Source organism: Triturus cristatus, chromosome 9 (assembly GCF_964204655.1).
Source record: "Triturus cristatus chromosome 9, aTriCri1.1, whole genome shotgun sequence".
Taxonomy (NCBI): Eukaryota; Metazoa; Chordata; class Amphibia; order Caudata; family Salamandridae; genus Triturus; species Triturus cristatus.
In genome coordinates this window covers 447555142-447578002 of record NC_140592.1, presented here as the reverse complement: position 1 = coordinate 447578002, position 22861 = coordinate 447555142, and the positions used below count along the sequence as shown (strand labels likewise).

At 44.4% G+C, this 22861-nt stretch overlaps 1 protein-coding gene across 2 annotated transcripts in view; it reads left to right on the top strand.

Moving 5' to 3' along the window:
* LOC146798112 (cytochrome P450 2G1-like) overlaps positions 1-22861 on the top strand; it is a 1220160-nt gene that overhangs the window by 122978 nt on the left and 1074321 nt on the right. For both annotated transcript variants that reach the window (XM_085625336.1, XM_085625335.1), the window contains exon 3: positions 2831-2980. In XM_085625336.1, the coding sequence (XP_085481462.1) occupies positions 2831-2980 (150 nt within the window). The remainder of the gene's footprint in view (positions 1-2830; positions 2981-22861) is intronic.

Genomic DNA, 22861 nt, shown 5'->3' with positions numbered 1-22861 from the left:
CCTCCCTCTCTCCCTTCTGGAATTCTCAGTAACCTTAAATTGTTTCTTCTTTGCCTGTTTTCATAATCCTCCATCTTCTGCATCATCTCCGTGAGCTAAGGGCCCTGGAAAGAGCTTGTTTCCTTTAACTTCGCAAACTCCTGTTCAAAAGTGTCGGTCCGAGCCTCAATGCTGGTCATCCTGTCAGAGATTTCAGTATAGGTCTTGCTTATTTTTCTGACTGCACATTGTAGTTTTTTAGAGGCCTGCCGGGCTCGTCGAATATCAGTTCGTACTTCGGCTTGCATTTGCTTAATCTGAGCCAAAATTAGGGAAGGTGGAGGTTCTTGTGCTGTTGGGGTCCGGTAGCAGCACCCTTCAAGCCCTGGGTGGACTTGTCCAAAAGTTGATCTGCGGAATAATTCCACCTAAGCCTAGGGGATCCTTTTCCCGATGGCTCTTTCCGGTCTTTGAAAGCCTTATCACTCCCTAACTGCTGTTTCTTGCCTCGACTATGGGCCTTTTTTTCCCTCTTGACCCTTCTGACTTATTTTTCTGCCCAGCAGAGATAACCGATCCATCCGTCAAGCTACTACTAAAAGAAACGGACTGCGATGAAGTTGAAGATTCTAACTAGGGGTGGGCGGAATTTGCGGAATTAACCTTCGCAAATTATCGCGAGAATGTTTAAAATTATCGCAAACAAGCAGAAATATCGCGAAGATGCGGAAGTTTTTTTCCGGCATGTTCGCGAGATTTTCTGCATGGTTGCGGGTCGCCAACTTACCCATGTGGTTGCTTGCGGGCGCGGCCATCTTGTTTTGAGTTGTTCTCGCGGTGCATGATCGCGAGAAGAAAGACGTGATCGCGCGACGCATGACGTCACTGCGGGCGCGAACTGTCGCGAGACAGCGCAAATGGCTAAAAACAATACAACATCTCATGGAGAACGCGACCGGATCAAGAAAACTTGTCGGCGAACGCAGGGATTCAGGTAAGGCGATCGCGCGCGCGCGAGAATGTATTATTTTACAGCGCGAGCAAGAAACAAATTATCGCCAAGCTGCGGAAACCGGAATTTTTGACATTTTCGCGCTCTCCGCGGAACGCAAAAATGTCAAATTATCGCAATTTCCGCGAACTGAACGAAATTTTTGCCCAGGCCTAATTCTAACTCAGGCATTGAGGAGTCCGAATGATCGGCTAGGGGAAAGAATTTCTCACAGCCCCCCGTCCGGTCAGGTAAAGCCGAAGGAAAAGGGGCCCCCAAACAGCTGGAGTCAACAGAGATTGGATCTGCTTCCGTTAGTTGTGAGGAGGGAGGGATCCGAAGTCCCCCATGCCCATCAGGGTCATTCTCGGGACATTCTTCCCCAAAGAGATTGTGCTTCTCTGGCCAGACCCCTCATACTTCCTCCTCAGGGTTGCCTGCACGATTCGCCCTTTCACATAGTTTGGGTCTGATAATCTCATCCCTCTCCGTAAGGGCTGTTTCCTGGGCTTGGGTAATGACAGACACAGATGTCAATGCTGAAGTTAGGGGAGTAGTCACAGTAACAGACTCCTGGGGGTTTGTAGATCTAGAATTTTTCAGAGGAAAAAGGTCCGCAATTGCAGGCTGGCCTTCAACTGCCCCTATCATATTGCTCCCCCGAGTGGCTCTTTTACCTGCGATAACTAGCTTGGTTATGGTATCACCAGGCTCACCTCCTTTCTTTTTGCTCTTCCACTCCAACCCGGTTTCCTTGTGGCCCCCTGGTGCATGCTGGTTTTAGTAGTCCCGGTCAGAGTGGTAGCGGTGGCAGCCACATTCATTAATATAGCTTTAGAGGTTTTAGCGTTCCTACCAGCCATCGTTGCGTGAATCCTGGATCTTCTGCAGCAGCAATTCCGCTTGGCTGCCTTAGCACGTCTCCCAAATCAGCCAGCTGTCTTCTCACAAAAGCGGCCTCGCGGAGCCTCAAGCTGTGCCCCCTGCGGTTTCTCTGCCCCGGTGACAAGCTTCTTTGCCGGATCCAGTGAGCTCCATAAAGAACACAACCCTCCTGCATCACTGGCTGCTCCCGGGGGCCGATCTCCCGCTGGGATCCCCGCTCCCCTTCTGGCCGCACTGCCCTGAGTCACCGTCAACGCGTTAACGCCCTTAACCCGTCTTTGTTACAGGAAGAGAGGGAGCCCTTGGGAAGTAAGCCACTCAGCCGAACGCCATCTTTGCTCCTTCTTCTTACAATTCTACCACTGTTTTCATACGTCATTTTAGTATAACTGGACATCTGTTAAATAAATCTATACATTCATTTTCCTAGTTTAAAAACATATTTGACACCAAAAACCAACAAACACCCCATAGAGCCTCCTATTACACACTATCAATCCGGAAAAAATCAAAATCTCCCATACATCAGTTAAGTCTAATCTCTTTTTTCCGTCTGGTGTATTGGCCCGGACTGGACACACCAGGACTCAACCCAGGCTTTGGTGGTTCCGTAATTGTTCCACCACCTTCTTCAGAACCAAATTAACTTAGAATATTTACACAAAACCTCAGGAGAACAAAACGGGGAAATCTACAAAGCAAACAAGTAGTATAACATTGCTCTGCTCTTCAAAAACGATATTGTACCTGGTCTAGAGCTGTTCACAGCATTACATTTAAACAGGAGAAATGCCTCCGAAATTGGTAGAACATACAAAATGTAAAAAGCCATTGGACTCTCTAGCCTACAGAACAGGTAGAAACATACTATAGCTATAAACCATAAGTAATTATATCTCCCAGTGTCATTGTCTTACCTTCGTAAAGTAAAATTGTACTTATAACATAAATCAACATTTCCCTTGTCTCGTTCAGGTCTGGTAATGGGCAATGGAGAGCAATGGAAGCAAATGCGACGATTCGCCCTAACAACCTTACGGAATTTTGGAATGGGCAAGAGAAGCATCGAGGAGCGGATTCAGGAGGAGGCATATTTTTTGGTGGAAGAGCTAAAAAAAACTAAAGGTACCATTCATGGGACAGGGCGAACGATTTACCCTAATCTGATGAGTGCCACTCATGCATAAAGTTCAGGAGCAAGTATATGGACATATCCTTCAATTAGTGACTAACTATTCCTAGGCAATAATTATGAGGAGGGGTGGAGTGAGAAAACCTGCGTAAGAGGGGTCACAAATAGACCCAGCTCCTGAATATCATTGAGGTAGGTCACAGTTTACATCCCATTAGGATTTGCAGCCATTACAGGGATGATGACCTGCTAGGGTCAGCAGACCACCAAGTCTATGATTGTTATAATAAAGCAATCTTTTTTTGTGTAAATGCAGCTCATTTTCATTAAAGGAAAACAGGATGTGTTTCAAAAGATAACATTAAATGTTTAAGAGTAGGCTGTGCTCCATGGGACCAGAGCCTGCACTTATTATATAGTTGTATCAGCATTCACAAAGGTGAAGAGATCCACTGGGGACCCCTTCTCATTTGCAAATGGATACCATCTCCTCTGAGGTGTTGGTAAAAACAAAATGTTTTGTGACTGTAATTTGGTCACAAAACATTCATATATACCACCAAGAATCGTTATTTGGATGGGACGCCCAAAACACGCTCCTTCCAAATGCCAATTTACAAACCCAAATTTTGATTCGATAACAAGTTACCAAATCATAGTTTGGCTTTTGTACATTTACAAAACCTTTTTTGCTGTTGTTAATGTCCTGATTCTGCAAATTGGGCCGTTCACAACCTCACAAAATGTGCTGTACATATGGCCCCAAGATTCTTGTTATTTTAATTAAAGCCATACAAGTATTAATTATCAAGTCAGGTAGACTTCCACAAACTACACTGGTCTTACAGACAATATGTTGAAGAAACATGGGAAGGCTAAAAAACATATTTGACTATTCAAGCAGGTATAATAATTGAGTTACAGATTTCATAGTAATAATATTGCTCTAAATAAAATAAGAAGCATAGTTTGTAGAGGTTGGTGAGCCCTTGAAAGCACAAGCCTGTCTTGAGCAAGATGTTTGACTCTTTCTCAGCTAGGTACCCTCATGGAACTTTGAGCCCAACATGATTTTAGCCTGACCCCTCCCTCTTAGTAAGGAATTGAGCCTTTGAAAATCAAAATCTGAATCACAAACATGTACGCATTGCCTTTTGTCACGTCTTACCATTAAACAATGTGTCCATGTTGGTGTTTCTCAGGGCCTCATTTACAAAGATTTCATTTAAGGAATTGTAAATTGTGACAAATATCAATTCACAATTTGTGATTCCTTAAATGGAATTTACAAAATGGATCTTTAGAAGTGGTTGCATTTGCATTTTGAGAACCAACCTATGTATAATAGGTTGGTTCTCAAAATATCGATTCATAGTGGGTCACAGTTTGACCTACCTCATTAAAATGCATGAGAGAGGTTGTGTATTGTGACCCACTACGATTTACTACATTCACAGGCATGATGGCCTGCTGGGGTGAACAGGCCACCATGTCTGTGATTGCTTCTAAATACAACAACTTTTGTTTTAAGATGCAGCTCATTTTCCTTGAAGGAAAATGGGATGCGTTTATAAACCTTTATTTAGTAGTGGTCCCATCAACAAGTACCTGCTGATAAAAAAAGTTTTTGTGAACATTCGCAGAGGAGAAGGGGTCTCCTGGGGTCACCTTCCCACTTGTGAAAGGCTTAGCACCTCCTTTGAGGAAATGGCAAAGTCATAGGGCTCAATTACCACTACGGTGGTCAATAGGACTGCCGAAATGGCAGTGCCGATCAGCGCACAACCGCACTGGCGGTCCAACCACTGTATTACAAGTGCACCGGTGGGACCACCACAGGACCGCTGCTACAGCCGGGATCCTTGATCCTGTGGTGGTGGCACAGTGGTCAGAGGCTGCAATATGTTGGTGTTGCCGCTGTGGCACCGCCAAGCATATTACGAGTTTCCTCAATGCAACCTTTTTCATGGTGGTGACCCCGCGATGAAAAGGGTGGCACTGAGAAAACTAAGGGGCTCTCCTATGAGCCTCAGAAAGGCACTGCTGTGGGTTTTCCACCACAGGACTGCCCGCCAGTATTACAACTCGTAATCCGGTGGGCGGACTGACTACAGGTTTGGTGGTCTTGGAGCAGGGTGCTAGCGTGGCTGCCCCATCCAAGATCACCAAACTCGTAATCAGGCCTTTAATGTTTTGTGACTGGATTTTGGTCACAAAACATTAATACATATCTCAAAGATTCTCAAAGATTCAGTATCTGGAAGGGAAACCCATAACATGACTCCTTCCAAATACTGAATCTTTATTTATTCTCAAACCCATGTAGCGAATTGGCAAGATTATGTAATCTGTTACTGAATTATTATTTGGGTTAGGAGAATTAAAGAAAGCCATTTTGCATTCGGAAAGTCTCTGATTTTGCAAATCAGAGCATTATCAACCATGAAATAGATTCACACATGAGGGCCTTCGAGTTTTTACACAATGTTGTTTTTCACAGGCTGTGAAAACCATAATTTTGATAAAGTCCTGAAAACAACAACACAAAGCGGGATGGAATGTGGTGTTATGGCCAGAGCTGCTGACTTGGGAACTGGTGAACCGGGTTTTGGTCTCAGTGTCTGCTCAAAATCCTGTCATTCTGGGCAAATCCCTGTGCTTAAAAAAGCAAGCATTGGCAAGGCACATATGTCTGGCTTTAAAGGATACTATATGGCAATGTGAAGCATTACAAATAGATAGCATGGGAAATGGGTATGTGTTTGTGTGGATGCAAAGAACTATAGAATACTATTCATGTGGGTTAAAAGGTCTAGCCAGACCTAAAATTCTATGTAGGTTAATGACTGCCTTCCTTCAATCTGTGTTATTGCCTAAGACAACACCATCCGTTATCCAGTGGCGGCTGGCAGGAAACAGGGGTGGCGCGGCGGGGTGGTTCGGAAAAAAATAAATATTAAAAATTACATGTATCTTTTCACAGCCTCTGTCTCTTCTCCGTCATTGCTTCTCTTGCTGACGAGCCTGGAAGCAGTAAGCACACAGGCTCCCCTAAGCCAATCACAATGCTGCAATGTTGCGTTGTGATTGGTTTGAGCACTGTGGTTCGGCACTCAGAAGGGAACTGCAAGACTGTACATGTTTTCCACCAAGGCTGTGTATTACAGCCCATTGGTTACCATGCTAGGGGCGCATGACTGTTCGGCCCACCCAAGACGGCCAGCCAAACCTGGCATGTGCACTTATTGTGCACAAAACACTCCTCCTCTCTGTGACACAAGTCCCGCCCTAACCCAGCCCCGTAGCTACGAAAAACAAAATGATAATGATGATGTTATTATCATTTTCTTTTTTCTTTTTCCACTGCTCTAGGAGCAGTTGGGAAACACAATGGAGGAGCTGCCCCTGCAATTACCTAGTTATCTAAGACACTTTGATAGCAGTACAATGTCTTGTGTGTGCCTCTGAAAGTTCAAGTTCAGACAGCTGGATAGATAAGCAAAATGATCACAGCTGTGTGGAGTGGAAGCACACAACACTTGCTCAATCAAAACGTACTCCTGGCCTCCAACATGTGGGTGGAGTCAATACCCCTCTCCGGGTGATTCTCACATAATTATCTGGCAACAGCTGTGCTGTCAAGCCAGACCATAATGAGCGTGACCTTGTGTAATGTGACTGGTTCTATTCTACAGAGCTCCAGTGATTGAGGGAAGGGATCCAGGCAGTCTGTATTTTCCCTCTTTATCAGTACATGCTTTAAAAGGTGATCTTGAGATGACGTTGTGATCCCTAACTGAAACTTTAAGTAAACAAAAACAGTAAGGTCATGTTACAAATTAATACATATTACTTTATATGAAGTTCTCTTTAAATGTACTGCCCAGCCTTCGCAGATTCTTAAAACATGGATAGAAGTCCAGTAGTTTTTCTTTTGGAAAGGTGGCAACCTGTGGAAGACAGTTTTTATGTAGGGGCCCTTTGGATTTCTAATTACCCCCTCAATCCTCAACCTTTCAATGCTGGACAGTGTAAAAATTGTCGGTGATGGGCTTCAACAGGGCACTTCGATTTTCCCTAAAGGAACTCACGGAAAAGGAAATGCTGGCTTTAGCAGAGCATGTGGCTTGGCAGGAAACTTAAAGACGGTGTAACGTGCTAGCCCCTCCCTTGGTTTCCCTACCATCACCAGCACATTCACAGCTACTGGAAGTTTGCATTTGACTCTTCCAATGATTCACCTGAAGTGAGATGGAGGAGATGGAGTTTGGAGGTTGGGGGGACAAGAACAGGAATATAGGTGTACTGAACTCTGCATCACTGTCTCTTTAACCTTATCCAGAGAGAGAAGAGCACTGCAGCATCACACACCAGCAAGGTAAGTGGACGGTGCCCTCCTCCACTTTTCTCCTAGTTGCTCTCCATTTTATGTCATGTCGTGGCTGCAGCTATTGTGTTTTTGGTCTTTTAGCAGGCTTGGCTTGTACTTGGGCTCTTCAAGCCAAGGCAAACCCCTGGCTCAGCTCTGGCTTGGCCATTCCCATGAATAGTCTGGTTCATCCACCTCTAATAGTTTGATTCTTCTATTGTGATAAAAGAAAATATTCCAATCTGTCTTTCTTGGATAGAGACCTTAGCAATCCAGCCACCACAAAACTCTCACGTAGAGACCCCTGAGCTAACTCTGACAGAAGTTATTCAAGCTGTAAGAAATATAGGGCCCGATGTAGGTGGCTAAATACCGGTTGGTAACGGTGAAATTCGGTAAATTTCAGCGTTACCGACCGGTATTTAGCCATTCCTAATGTAGGTAAGGAATCGGTAAATAAGGAATCGGTAAATACCGATTCCTTAATACCGATTCCTTATTGCTCTTGCATTTAAGGAATTGGTAATACCGATTCCTTAAATGCAATGTAGGATGCACATTAAAGAGTGCTTTTGGGCCTTTCAGAAATCGGTAATTACCACCAACTTCAAGTTGGTGTGAATTACCGATTTCCTGTAAAAAAGCACTTTATTGCTTTTTTAAGAGTGCCATGTGGCACACATCCATGCCCTTAGAGCATGTATGTGTGCCACATGTGCACATATGCACATTTCAGGGGTGCAGAATCGCTATTACTGAATGTCTTCACATTCATTCCTATGGGCCTCCAAGCCCATAGGAATGAATGGGTAGGTATTCCTTATTACCGAATCTCAATTACTGATTCGGTAATAAGGAATATTAAGGATTCAGTATTTTTTACTGAATCTTTACCTACATAGGAAATACCGATTTCTTAATACCGAATCGGTAAAATTCGGTATTAAGAAATCGGTATTTCACATTTACCTACATCTGACCCATAGCCTCTGGCATAGGGTTGGACAAGATACCAGGGGATCTTTTCCGTGCCGAGCCCAATATCTTGGGGGCTTACTTGTGGGTGTTTTTCAACGCTATATTACAAGGGATGGCACTCCCTGCAACCTTGGCTGGAGCTGAGATTCTTCCAGTATACAAAAAAGGGCCCCCTTACTACTCACCAACTATAGGCCGATCATTTTGACCGACTTAACCCAAAAAGTATTTGTCAGGATCCTTGTGGATCATCTACAGACCTGGCTGGAGGAACATAAAGTATTGAGTCTTTTACAAGCTGGCTTCAGGGAAAAATGGCCACCATCGACCAAATCTTTAGGCTCCAACTCCTCTACTGCAAATCAGTGCATTTGGAAGGTGGTAGCAAAATAGGATGGTAACAGTTCCTATGGGCAAAGAGATGCAAGTAGACAGCCAGGTAGGCTGAAGCGAAGTGTATGATGTCTCCAAAAGAGTTTGAGTGTGCCGAGAAAGAGTAAGGTACTCCTGTGGGGATCTAGAGGTGCCCTCACACACCCTTTCAGGTGTATAGCATCATCATCGGGCTAGTGCTCCTCGTGGGGGTGGCGCTGCAGTCCCTCACGGGCCCGTTTGACGGGGCTCTTTGATGGAGATCTTTTTAGGAGTTTGCCACAGTTGTGCATGGGGGTGTGTGGGACAAAGTGATGGTGGTGAGTGAGAAATAAAAAGAGCCCAAGGACACTAACACTTTATTGAGGATGTCCCTGGAGTCTGGTTAAGATATGTCACGGGGGATGGAGAAGCAAGGTCCCTTGCCTTTATGAGAGGGGAATTTAAACAAATACATTCCCTCTTCTCTCACCCGTGTAGTGAAGAAGGTATACAGGGTCGACATGTTTCGCGCTTTTATGAGTCCCTAATGGATCTAAGAGCGCTTCATCAGGACCTTAAGAAAAAATGTGCAAAAAGGGAATCGGGAAGAGACGCCCTATAATCCCAATAGTCCTATAATTTAGGAAATCAAATAGAAAAGAAGGTGGGGGACACGTCGGTTATGCGTGTCCCTAGATGCGGCCTATATAGGAGACATAAACACAAGAGGGGAGGGGGAAAAAAGAACACAATAACTCGGTCATTGTCATGGTTACAAATGGTCTTGTAAAATAGTCTGTGCAAGACAATAGGGATGTATCTAAAAGTGCCTCCTAGGGGGATTAGCTGAGTGTCTGCGTTCGTGTGAACAGGCTAAGATGGTACGGGTGGGTGAGGGGATCTCTGGCATGTGCCTTACATTCATCCGTGGTATTAGGTCGGATGCCTGTGCCGGGGGGTGGTGGTTGTAGCCCCTCGCAAAAAACACACCCCAGGGAAGACCGTGGTGCTGAGATTGTGCATGGGCCATCTTATGGTGCGAAATCCCGACTCTTAACTGTGAGGGGAAGTGTTCATATAGTGCTAAATGACACAGTTGTACAGCGTATTGTTAAAAAACTATACCAAGTGTCGTGAAGGGATTTTAAAAAAAATTGGCAGATCAAACCAGGGGGATCATGGTACCGGGTAAGTACACCGACTGCCTGGCTGTGAAACATAACTAAGTATAACTGAAGGCAGAGGTGCTGGCAGAGTGTAGAGAAACGTACATATAGTCGACACCGTGTCTACAACTACTTGCATCTGACATACATAACGGTGCACCTCAACAAAGTGATTACCAAGAAATTAGCATCGCCTACCCTCCTTAGCTACAGGATGGACCTCGTCAGCATAGCCGTATGGAAATAGAGGAGGCTGGGGGAAAAAAAGAGAAGGGGGGGGAGGCAAACAAGGCAAGGTATACCATGACAGTGGACTGAAGTGAAGTTAAAAACGGGCAGCAAAAATTACCATAAGGGAGGTTATGATAAAAAATGTACTTCGGGATAGGAACACTTACTTCATGATCTTCCTCTGTGATCCGTAGCACCTACCCGGTTGCCGCGGCTGCTGGACGAAAAACATAACGGCTACGTCCGTTATATACAGACTTGGAACCATGGGGATAGGTGCTGGTGAGCGGGGGGCGTCAGGACGTAGTGGTGACGTCAGGGCGGGATCCGCGTACGGGGTAGAATGGTGGCCATCTTAGAGCGGGTGTGCATCAGGACGTTGTGGTGACGTCAGGGCGGGATCCGCGTAAGGGAGAGAGTGGTGGCCATCTTAGAGCGGGACAAAAAAAACGGCATAACTAACGCTGCTCGTATCTTGTGGAAGTAGTGGGTACGCCGAGGGAAGTTATTGCCACGGGATTCCTGGCACAGTGTGATACCATAATCCAGGTGGAGAAGTAATATCGCCCCAAATAAATAATTGTGATACACAATTAAAAATATGTCATGGTGGTGCTGGGGAAAAGTAAGGACGAGAAAAAAAACACATTATGTTGTTGTTATGGTAGTGCCAGTGTCGTCACGTTATTATATATCAAAGCAGGGAAAGGAGGGGGGGGTTGGGTGGTTATGAGCCGTCCTATTAAAAGGTCAATTGGATCATGGTGACCGGTACTATCTGTAAGATGTTATCGTAGTACGATGGTGGGAAGGATTAAGGCCAGGTAGGCCCATGTGAGAGGAGAGCCTCTGTGAAGTACATTAAACAGACATGCCTACCCCTAACAGATATGGGGAAGGGAATAGTTATGTAGACCCATGTGAGAGGAGAGCCTCTGTAAAGTACATTTAACAGACATGCCTACCCCTAACAGATATGGGGAAGGGAATAGTTATTTATATATGTATATATACCAATACGTAAAGGAACAGGTGGTGGTCTTCTAACTTGAAAACCAAGTTGATACGGGTATATAGGTGTGAGGGCCTCAACTACTATTGGTAATGTAAGTCATGGAGTCATGACTCAGTAGTCCTCAAGCTAGACAACCAGGTGTCACCAGAGATATAAGTAGAATGGCCTCTGCTAACATAGGTAATGTTAGTAATGCAGTATTGACTCAGTGGTCGGGTTGTAAGTTAGTCGTCAAGTCCCAACTGAGACTGTCAACGCGCCATGGAAATGAGTGTGGTATCAAAACCCGTGGCGCTATGTGTATCATGTGTGCAATGGATGATGAGGGAACAATCACTGGGTGGTTAGCTGTTCAAGTCAACCCAGGGTATCTCATCGTTGAGACCGCCATTATCACTTTTAAGTCTGAAGACCCACCGTTGTTCACGCTCAAACAGAGTTGTTGTGGACCATTGGGGATTAGCTCTATAATGGTCCACCGCAAACTGTCTGGGGGGTTATTTTGCTCCAGGAAATGGGTCTGTAATCTCGTTGCGGAGCGTTTACAACGGATTGTGCTTTTATGTTCTCCAATGCGTATCTTTATCGGTCGAGCTGTCATTCCTATGTAGTGGGAACCACATGGACACGTGATCAAGTATACGCAGTTCTTGGTGTTGCAGTTGGTGTGGCGTCTCTGCTGCCATGGTTTAGAAAGTCCAAGGTCAAGTTCTTTAGTTGCAGTAGTCTGGGGACAGACAGTGCATGTCCCGCATGGGTAATGGCCCATCACAGGGGGTAGCATCCAGAGGGTTGGTTGTGGGTTGGCTTTGTTTTTTGGACGTGTATGTACCAAAATATCCCTTAAATTCTCAGTTCTTTTGAATGCGAATAAGGGTATCGGTCCTGGTGACGCATTGCCTGTTTCCAAAATCCTCCAATGTTTCTTGGTTATTTTTTGAATTTTATTGGAGTTGGGAGTGAATGACGTGACGCAGGTTAGTTTGTCAGTTTCCTGCCTCTCTTTGACTTCGAGTAAAGCTCCTCTGTGGTTGTTACTTGCTCTCTTACGTGCCTTTCTTATGATGTTGGGTGGATAATTTCTTCTGATTAGACTCCTCGTCAAAGTCTCTGCTTCTTTCTCAAATTCATTTCTGGTGTTACAATTTCTCCGAAGGCGAAGGAACTGGCCTACAGGTAAGTTCTCCCTAAGTGCTTTAGGGTGGTGGCTTTGGAATAGAAGCAAACTGTTCCTATCTGTAGGTTTCTTGTAGTTAGTTGTTTTTAGAGTACCCTCTTCTAGTGATATCAAAAGGTCTAGAAAGGGAATGGAAACTGATGATAATGAACCAACAAATCTGAGAAAGGGATTGATGGTATTGATCCAACTGAAGAATGAGCGGCAGGTCTCTTCATCCCCTTTCCAAAAGATGATTATATCATCTATATAGCGGCGCCATAGTAGAGTGTTGCCGATAAATGGGTTGGTATCCGTGAGGATATGGTCTTCTTCAAACCTGGCCATGTAAAGGCATGCCAGGCTCGGCGCAAATGTACTGCCCATGCTGGTGCCCTGTACTTGGTGATAGATCTTGTTTTTGAATGCGAAAAAGTTTTCTTTCAACGCAAGAGAGGCGCAGTCACAGATAAAGCTGATAGGTGTCGGAAACGGCCAGGGATTCAGATGGCGCAATGCATGTTCCAAAACCTGGAGGGAATTATCTTGCGGAATGTTAGTATAAAGCGCCTCCACATCTAGGGTGACGAGCAATGTGATGGATTCAGGTTCCTCAAAATGTTCTATTAGATTGAGTACATCTGTGGTGTTCCTCAGATACGTTGGAGTCTTGGTGACCAAGGGTCTTAAGAAAACATCACAGAATTTGCTCAGCGGTTCAAGTAATGAATCAATGCCTGATACTATCGGCCGTCCAGGAGGGGGGTCAATGCCTTTGTGAATTTTGGGCAGACAGTAAAAATATGGCATGCGAGGGTGGTCATTGATGAGGAACATGGCTTCGTCCTTAGATATCCAACCTTGAGCTTCGGCTTCAAAGGTTAAGCAGCGTATGGCTGTGGAGAGTCGTGACGTGGGGTCCTCATCTGTGGGTTTGTAGTACCTTTCATTGGATAGCTGTCGTAAGCATTCCTGATCATATACTCCTCTGTCCTGAATGACAATAGCTCCGCCTTTATCGGCTGGTTTTATGATGATGGAGTCGTCTTCTGCTAGGTTTTTTAACATAGATCTATCCTCTTTAGAGAGATTATCAAAAGGGCGGTTGGTTGTAATTTTACCCACATCTTTGAGGATGGCTTGTTCGAATGTCAGAATCTCGTTGGGAGTCATGGCTGCAGTGGGGGTGAATCGAGACTTATTCTTAAGGCCACTACCTTCTGGTGAGTTGTAAGGTTTATCCTGAAAGAAAGCCCTTAAGCGTATCTTCCGGAAGAATTGGTGCAATTCTTGATGTAATTTGAAGTCGTCTACCTTGGGTGTCGGGACGAATCCAAGACCTTTCTCCAAGAGGTTGGTCTCGCCAGTGGTAAGATGTCTGGACGACAGATTGACCACTAGGGTCTTGTCGTTTTGCTCCGTAGTACCATCTGCTCTGGTTCCTGCCAATGGACGTTCTTGGACCCTCCTCTTCTTCTGCCTCTTCCTCTGCCCCTCCCTCTGTTGAGAAAAGGGGGGTTCGGGAATGATTGATAATTAGGATGGGGATGTTGTCCTGGTGGTCCATTCCACATAGGTTGTGGGCCCATCCATGGTCCTTGATAGACTGGTGCTTGAAAAGGGTGGGTAGGAAAACCTTGAAATAAGGGTGGTGGCATAGGTTGGTATCTATAGCCTCCTCTGGATCTCTGTTGTCTGTTGCCATAGTTAGATTCGCTCCCGGTGGAATCTGATCTCACCGAGTTGTTACTGCCGGTGTCATCCGATGTGGTATCCCGATTAGGGAATACATAATCGTCTTTGGTATATGGATAAACTTTCTCTTTATCGAACCTTCTCACATCTTTCTGGAGTTGATTGATTTTTTGTTGAGTGAGATATTCTTTATGATCTTGCATTTCTTGATTGATTTCTGTCAATCTCGACTTGAAGGATGTGACGGAGATGCCAGTTTTCAGTCTGTTCTCAGAGAGTGTGATCTGAATCAGAAGGTCATCTGAGAACCGCTTAGCCGTGTTTATGATGAGTATCAGCCAATCGCGGGTACATTTCCATGAAATCCTTGACCATTCCCGACGGAATGTCAGATCCTCTAAGAAGATCCTGGGTGCTAGAGTGATTAATAGCCCATTTGGAGCAATATTGGCTCTCAAATACTCAGTCATGATTGTCCCATGTAAGGCAGTCTTGATCTGCAACATCCTTATCGTTTGAAGTGATCTCCAGTCATCGTTTCCGCTGCCAGTTGGTATGTTGCCATCTTCGGCCAGTAGGGCTGGTGCCCTCAAGATCTCGGCTACCATATCATCGTGAAAACTCAGCCCAGTGTGGTCCATCTTGTCTGGTGGGCCACGGAGGCAGAGGGGTGGGAACAAGAATAAGCTGTAGTCCTTGAATTTGGACCGCTAAGTAAAGTGACTCATGAAAAAGAAAGGAAAATAGAAAGGAAAATAGAGTGGCGTCCCACGGCTCTGCAGCCGTACAAATACTCGTCAAACAAAAGAGGGGGGGACGGGGAGCTATTAGGAAAAAGGTGGTAGCCTATACTTAGTCTTTATGGATCTCAAAAGGGCTTTTGATCTGGTCCCTAGAGATGCTCTCTGGGTGGTATTGAGCGACCTTGGAACCCCTTACTATCTGCTGAACATGCTTAGAAGATTGCATGAAGGAAACTACGCCCAAATTAGACATGGGAAGCATGTGGCACTCACTCCACCCATCCCAATTAATAGAGGGGTCATACAGGGCTGTGTGCTTGCCCCCACACTGTTTTGTATTTAAATTAATGGACTGGTTGGTGTGCTGAGCGCAAAAGTTAATTCCAGCAATGATGTTTGCAGATGACACCCTCCTGCTTTCCAAGTCGAAGGGTTCTGTGAGTTTTGTAGAAATAGGGGGCTGGAGATCAACATACAAAATACAAAAGACAAAATGTATGGTCTTTAACCCCACTTGTACAGCCAGTCCTAACCCGCATATAAATGGTATCTAACTTGAGCGGGTATATGTTTTTGACTATTTAGGTCTTACCCTAACAGAAAAAATTGACTGGGGTCCACAAATGGACAAGTCAAGTCTTAAGCTAGCCCAGACCGCTAGTGGGCTTGCCAAGTTCTACAGAAACTCTTTTCACAAGCCTGTAGGACCAGTTATAGAGATTTAAAAAACCCAACTAAGGAGCACTGCTATGTATGGGGCCAAACTTTGGGGGTATCGTTTCCTCAAGACCATTATCAAAACTAAGAAAGCTTCTTTCTTAGACAGCTGTTTGGTCTACTGGTGAGCTCCCCATTAGTTCCACTGCGCTTGGACCTAGGGGTGAGACCTATCACAGAGGAAATCGGTTGTAGACCCCTGTTATTTTGGCTGCGTCTCTGGGTGACCCCTGAACTGGCCGAATATAGGACTGAGCTACAAGAAATATTGGGAATCCCTGGCATAGGTAAACTAGCTTGGTTTGCACACATTAAGGAAGGTGCTCTATATCATAGGTAGAGACACCCTATGGAGAAACCCAGATGTAGCCTGTGCTACAATCTCGTGCAAACAACTAGTTAGTAGCTACAGGGGGGGAAAGCTTGCCACTGGTTATCTTACAGCTACATTTTTGATAATAAAGGTTGCCTATAACTTGGTGCCATGCCTAGGTGAAATACAACTGGGCAAAGCTAGAAAACTGTAGAAAACTGTATGTACAATTCTGGCATGGCTCTCTCCCTCTGCGTGCATTTTCGAACAAATGGCCCGGCAGCTTTGCACTGGGCTGCCCAGTATGCAGTAGGGGAGAGTAGGCCAAACTCCACATATTTTTCTTCTGTCCTGGATACAAATAAATTAGACAAAGATGGTTGGTACAATTGTGCAGGAACCTAGGTACAGTGTGCTGTGAAGAAGCATTCAGGCTTCTAAAGCACAACACTCAAATGCCAAATATGTATGCTGTATTACTTTTTTTAATTTCTATGTGGCGGACGCGAAAGGCTTTTTTAGGAATCTGCAATGGGTCTAAAATTGACTGACTTTTTATCTGACTCTGTAAATAATTTTGTTTAGTTTTTTCTGGGTTTTAGTTTTTAAATTTGTTTTTATATATTGTATGTTTTGGCAATGCTGTTTAATGGTCCACAAACCGAAATAATGAGATATTGGATTGTGAAAGCACGCACATTTTCATTCCATAGATTTATGTATAATCCAAGACTTTAGGATGTTTTCGTCTACTTTAAAAAAATGAAATGCTTTTTGTGTATTGTAATTTGACAACATTTTGTGCAAGAAATGTCATCACCAGATGCTCTTGCTTTTCGGCCCTTCACTTTATAAACTCAGGGTCAAGAACTATTTTATTTAAGTGTTTCCCTCTAACTACCCTTCACACTCAAGTGAAGTCCTTGTAAATATAGGACTTGCCTGACACTTGAGGTTACTAGGTCAGTATGAAATTATCATAATGGTCCCCCCACATGCAGGGAGAACACTTTAAGGGCCTGATTACAAGTTTGGCATTGCAGGAGCGGACCCCAATGCCAGCGGCCAGCTCCTGCACTGCCAAAACCGTGTAGGAAGTTCCAGCCAGATTACGAGTTTCCTTTTGTCTGACTGGCTGTTTTTGGCGATCCCACAGCCATGCCCCTGAAAATGGGCACAGCAATGGGAACGCCAAAAAACAGTTCCTGCATGGCATAGACAATGAAGGAACTGTGATGCATGCACCAGGGCTGAAGCAACAGGGGGGCCTTGAGGGCCTCCTTTGTTTCTTCTCCCTCACAGTTTTCATGGAGGAGGAACCACCATGAAAACCACATCTGAGAGGAAGCTTGTAATATGCTTGGGGGGACCGCAGTAGTCCCGCCAAGCATATTGCTGCCTCTAAACTGCCAGGCTGCTGTGGTTCCCTGTTAGCATCCATGCTGCAATGTCAGTCCGATCACCCTAGTTGTAATACGCCGGTCAGAGCGCCGGTACAGCGGTGGCTGGACCATAATTAGACCCTAAGTGTGTGGGAGTATTATTTATTTCCACAGTAGAACTCCACTTTGTCATCTGTCTTTGAAAATAATATAAATGAAAACAGATCTGGCAAGGCGGCATGGCAAGTTGAACCTGATGCTTTACTTACTTTTGCACCAGAGCAGCTCCAGCTAGGGATGCAGGAGCTGATTTATGAGTCAGATGTTTGCCAAATGGGGAACAACACAACTGAGGCTGGGAGGTGGAGGTGATGTCTCTGCCGAACCAGCCACAGATAAGCTGGCCTGTCAAGTCTTAAGCTCTACCCTCATGGCCTAAAAAGTAATCAGATATACTCAAAGGATAATGTTGGTTCACCTTATGGCTGTTCAGTCGCCATGGTACATTGAAGTATCCTGAAATCTTTCAACTTTCCCACTGTAAATCTTTTTAGGTTAAGAAATGCAAACCACTTATTGAATACAGATTGGAACTATTTTGTAAGAATATAGAATTTTACTTGCCCAAAATGTTCACCAACACTTTTCACCAAAAAAGTGCTGGCATGTGTAAGCAATTATTAAAAAAAAACTTATTATGCAAACTGAAAAAATAAATATATGAATGGAGAAACAAACAATTATATATGAAGGACAATACTTAATTTGAGCTAGTGGTTGCCCATGGGGACAGTTAGCTGTCATTTTTGGGGACCTGGACTTATTTTTCCTCCAAAAACCAGTGTGGGCAAATTGAGCAGTCCAGCACATGTACCCCCTTATGTTCACTAATTTCACAATCTGAGTATGCTGTACTGTTAAATTAATCAACACGTCATTGGTGTTAGGTAGACAGATGAGACTCTAGAGGCATCCTTTATAGGATACACAGGCCTTTACTAACTGAAGTGGCAGGCATCATCCTTTGGCAGTGCTCCTTGCTGGGCAGACGCTGCAATGCCCAGCAGGCCCCTCAAGGAGGTAAGGAGGAGCAGCATCCCATGATGGAACAGTGGTTGTTGGATCAATGATTTCAAGCCAATGTACCTAGCCAAGCATAAGGTAGGAATTTGTCCATTAGGAATCTCTTGGTTTCCAGTTTGAAAGCAGTCATTGAGGAGATTCTGCATGCTTCCGGTGGAAGAGAGTTCCATATCTTTGGGGCCGCGCCAGAGAAAGCTCGGTGACAAGATCTCTTTTTGCTCAGGATGATCTGAGTATGCTGTACTGTACTGTACTGTTAAATTAATCAACACGTCATTGGTGTTAGGTGGACAGATGAGACTCTAGAGGCATCCTTTATAGGATACACAGGCCTTTACTAACTGAAGTGGCAGGCATCATCATTTGGCAGTGCTCCTTGCTGGGCAGACGCTGCAATGCCCAGCAGGCCCCTCAAGGAGAGCTCTTTGCCAGAGATCTTTTCTACTCAAGGTGCTCTGGAGTAAACATGTTCTAAACGAGTCAATGGCAATTCATCAGGACCATGTGAAAATGTCCTAATCTATACTGTGGTAGGAAGCTCTGATGTGTGTAAAATAGTGTTCCTATTTCCTAATTCACACCTCTGGAGATTCTGAGGCAGTGAATAATAAATACTCTCACACTGGCAATCTGGGATCAGTTGGACCTGTTGAAAGATATGCAACACACAAACATACATAAAGAATATGACAACATATGTATACACAAGTTGAGGCCAGATTTGTGAAAAGCTTGTTCCCAAGCATGCAACTAGTGAGGTCATCGCAAACTGCAAAGATAATGTTTGAGTAGCACACTTGTGATTCAAATAATTGCTCTCACCCAGTTTTAAAAGGTTTCAGACCCCCTTAGAGGGCCATGGACCTGGTTCTAGAGCTCGCAACTGATTCGAAATGCATATGCAAAAAGTCAAAATTCCGGGATTTTTTTTTTACCAAAACGAAGATTCGCTCGATAACAATCATAGTAGTGGGCACTTACTTGTAGTCTGACGAAGCGCTGTGGAAAACATACCCCATTGCTTGCACACTAGGTGGCATATTTACAAGCCACTATTACCACAGGAATGTCACTTTTTACTACATTCCTGTGACAATAGGAGCTTAGCCTCATTTACACTTAATGTGGCTTAATGTCGCCTTGTAATGTAGGCCCCTCTTTCACGCTATACTTAGAATGAAAGGGGAAGGCAATGGGTGTTGTAGTGGTTGTTTTGCACAGCACCCATTGCTTTTTGACGCTGCTCCATATTTACAAGGGTGGCGTAAATATGGGGCAAGCCAAAATTAAGACCCGGAAAAATCTGGTCTTAACATGGCGAAACAAGGAGAAATGCTTTATTTCCCCTCGTTTTTGCGGTTTCAATGTGTGCTGCATTGTTCAGCACATATAGAAACCACAAAACGCCATGAATGATTGTTTATGAGCAGGAGAGTGTCCCTTCCTGCAAATAAACAATTACAAAATCATGATTTGCAACTTCTAAGTGTGCTGCACAATGCGGCACACATAAAAGTTTCAAATCGCCATTCTGGATTGTTTATGTGCAGTAAGGGGCCCTTCATCTCTTTATTGTAAATATGCCCCTAAATGTTACTGGTTTCAAGTCCGGTTTTTAAAAAGGAGGAAGTAGGAGCAAGCCGAAGCCGATGGTTTCGACGTCCAATCCCTTGAAATAACGTGCGTAACACGGTGTGGCATCCGTGCATGATGTGACATGAGCGCCATAATGAATGTAGGCTCAAAAATGTGAATAGACTGCTTAGATGGTAGTACCAATGACCACCATTTTAGGTGTAGTGATATCTAGAATATTGAGAGTGAAGCCCTACTAGATATTAATTCCGAAGTGCTTAAGGTCACCATTGGGTGTAGCGGTATTCAGCATCTTGAAGACAAATCCAACAGGATATTTAATCTGCAAAAGTTATCAGAATATGTGGTGGAAACATCTGATTACACTGGACTGACATGAGCACCATGTTAAATGAAGAATCATACGTGGGACCACTTAAAGGGTAATGCCAATGGCAGCCATGTTGAATGTAGCAGTATCTAGTATGTTAAGTAAAATCTCACAGGATATATAATCGGAAGTGCTAATGGCTATCATGTTGGTGTAGTAGTATCTAGTATGTAAAAGGGAAATTCCTCACGATATTCAATCAAGGTTTTTCGAATGAGCGATAGAAACATCTGATCATTCTGGACATTATTTCTAGTCTTAGTCTCCGACCTTGTCTCAGGCAACAGTACTGAATGTCATTTAGCAATAGACCCCCAAATTAAGTTCTTTCAGGAGTTGCCATATTTATTTTAATGTTATTTTATTTATAAAGTTTTATATTGTTTATATAGCGTGAACAAGAACCCGAAGGTTATCAGAGCGCTTTACAAAAGGGTGGAAGGAAGGTCAACCACCCAATATCTATATCAAGTAAGAATACACACCAAGAATAATCGCATGATTCACAGACAAATGACACAAAGGAGAGTAACACAAAAACAGGTATATAGCGGGCTACAAGGGGGGCACACAATGCGGTAAGGTAAGGAGGAGCAGCATCCCATGATGGAACAGTGGTTGTTGGATCAATGATTTCAAGCCAATGTACCTAGCCCAGCATAAGGTAGGAATTTGTCCATTAGGAATCTCTTGGTTTCCAGTTTGAAAGCAGTCATTGAGGAGATTCTGCATGCTTCCGGTGGAAGAGAGTTCCATATCTTTGGGGCCGCGCCAGAGAAAGCTCGGTGACAAGATCTCTTTTTGCTCAGGATGAGTGGTTTCAGGAGGAAAGTGTTAGTGCTTCTTGAGTCTCTCCCGCCACAGGATAATTCTAGCTTTTGCACTAGGTACCTGGGAGTTTTGAAATGCAGGGCTTTGTGTGTCAGAACGGCAATCTTTAACTGAATTCGAGCTTCGTAGGGTAACCATTTGAGAGATTTTAGGACTGGGGATATGTGCTCATTTCATTTGGTACCTGTGACCAGTCTGGCCGCAGCGTTCAGTGATGCCCTTAGTGGAGCCAGGGTGTATTTGGGAAGTCCACAGAGTGTAGCGCTGCCGTAGTCTAGTCTCGGCAAGACCAGAGCTTGGACCACCTGCTTGAAATCCTTTTGTGGCAGGAATGGTTTGATGTTTCTCAGGGTCCTCATCAGGTGGTTAGCTCCCTTACACACATTGCTGATATGATTTTTCGTATTCAGGTGCTTGTCCAGGGTGATTCCGAGAGATTTGGTTGAGTCAATGATGAGGGGGGTGCAGTTGAAGGCAGTGAGGTGATTCAGCCAAAGCTCTAGCTTGGGGACGTAGTTTGGGGGAGAGATGAGAAGGATTTCAGTTTTGGAAGTGTTGAGTAGAAGATGGTTCTCAGTTAGCCAATTTTGTGTGGCCTGAAGGGTAGTGTTGAGTGAGATGATGTTATCCAGGGAAGAGATTTTCAAATAAAGTTGTGTGTCATCCGCGTACAAATGATAGAGAATGTTCTTTGAATTTTGTGATTTTGCTAGAGGTTCCAAAAAAAGGTTGAAGAGGATAGGCGATAGGGCTGTCCCTTAGGGGACACCCATGAGTACTGGAGAGGGCTGGGAGAGGGAGTGGTTTGCCTTGACTCTTTGTGATCTGTTGTGGAGGAAGGAGGAGAACCATTGTAACACCAGACCCGAGAAACCAATCCTGTTCTTCAGAATGGATAGGAAGTTGTTGTGATTAACCGTGTCGAATGCGGAGGAAAGGTCAAGGAGGATTAGGAGGCAGGAATCATTTTGGTCAAGCATTTTTAAAATGTCATCCATAACGTGCGTGAGAGCCGATTCGGTACTGTGCCCCTTCCAAAAACCGGATTGATGTTGGTCTAGTAGTTGGAAATTCTCTATGTGAGCTCAAAGTTGGGATTGTACGCATTTCTCAAGTAGTTTGGCTAGTGTAGGGATGTTGGAGATGGGGTGGAAATTATTGAGGTCAGTTTTATCTGCGTTAGTTTTTTTTAGTATTGGTGTCTGGGATCATGCCTTGTGCAAGAGAGGCGTTTACAATCCTTGTCCAGGTGGGGATGAGTACATTCTTAATTTATTTGAAGATGGCCGGGGGCAACGGGTCAATGAAGTGGTTAGATGGATTGATGCTCTGGAGAATCTTGCTGATGATTTGTTCACTGAATGGAGTAAAGGTGCCCCATGACACATTGTTCTTAGTGATCCGACTGATAGGTTTGCGCTTATCTAAGAGGTCAAGAGATGGGAGTAGAGCCTTCTTAGAGGCTAGTTCAATGGTGATGAGTCTTGATTTCTCATTGAAGAAAGCAGCAAGATCATTGCAAGAGGGTGGGATGACTCCGGAATCCGAGTGGTTTGAGCCTGTTACTGATTGCTATTCGACCAGTTCAAAAAGTTTCTTGGGGCGGTTTGCAGCTTGAGCAAGTTGGTGTCTGAAATAGTCTGCCTTGGCACTCTTTGTTTGTTTGTTATAGAAGCGCCTAACATCTCTAAGGAGTTTTAGTTGTTCCAAGAAGGGTTTGGAATTCCAGGAACGTTCAGCTGCCCTAAGGTTGCGGCGTTCCGTGTTTAAATTGTCGTTGTACCATGGTTTGGAAATTTTTGTTGAAGCGTTTTTATGTTGGAGTGGTGCAATGTCATTCACGATGTTGGAGATGGTTTGGGAGGAGAGGGCAGA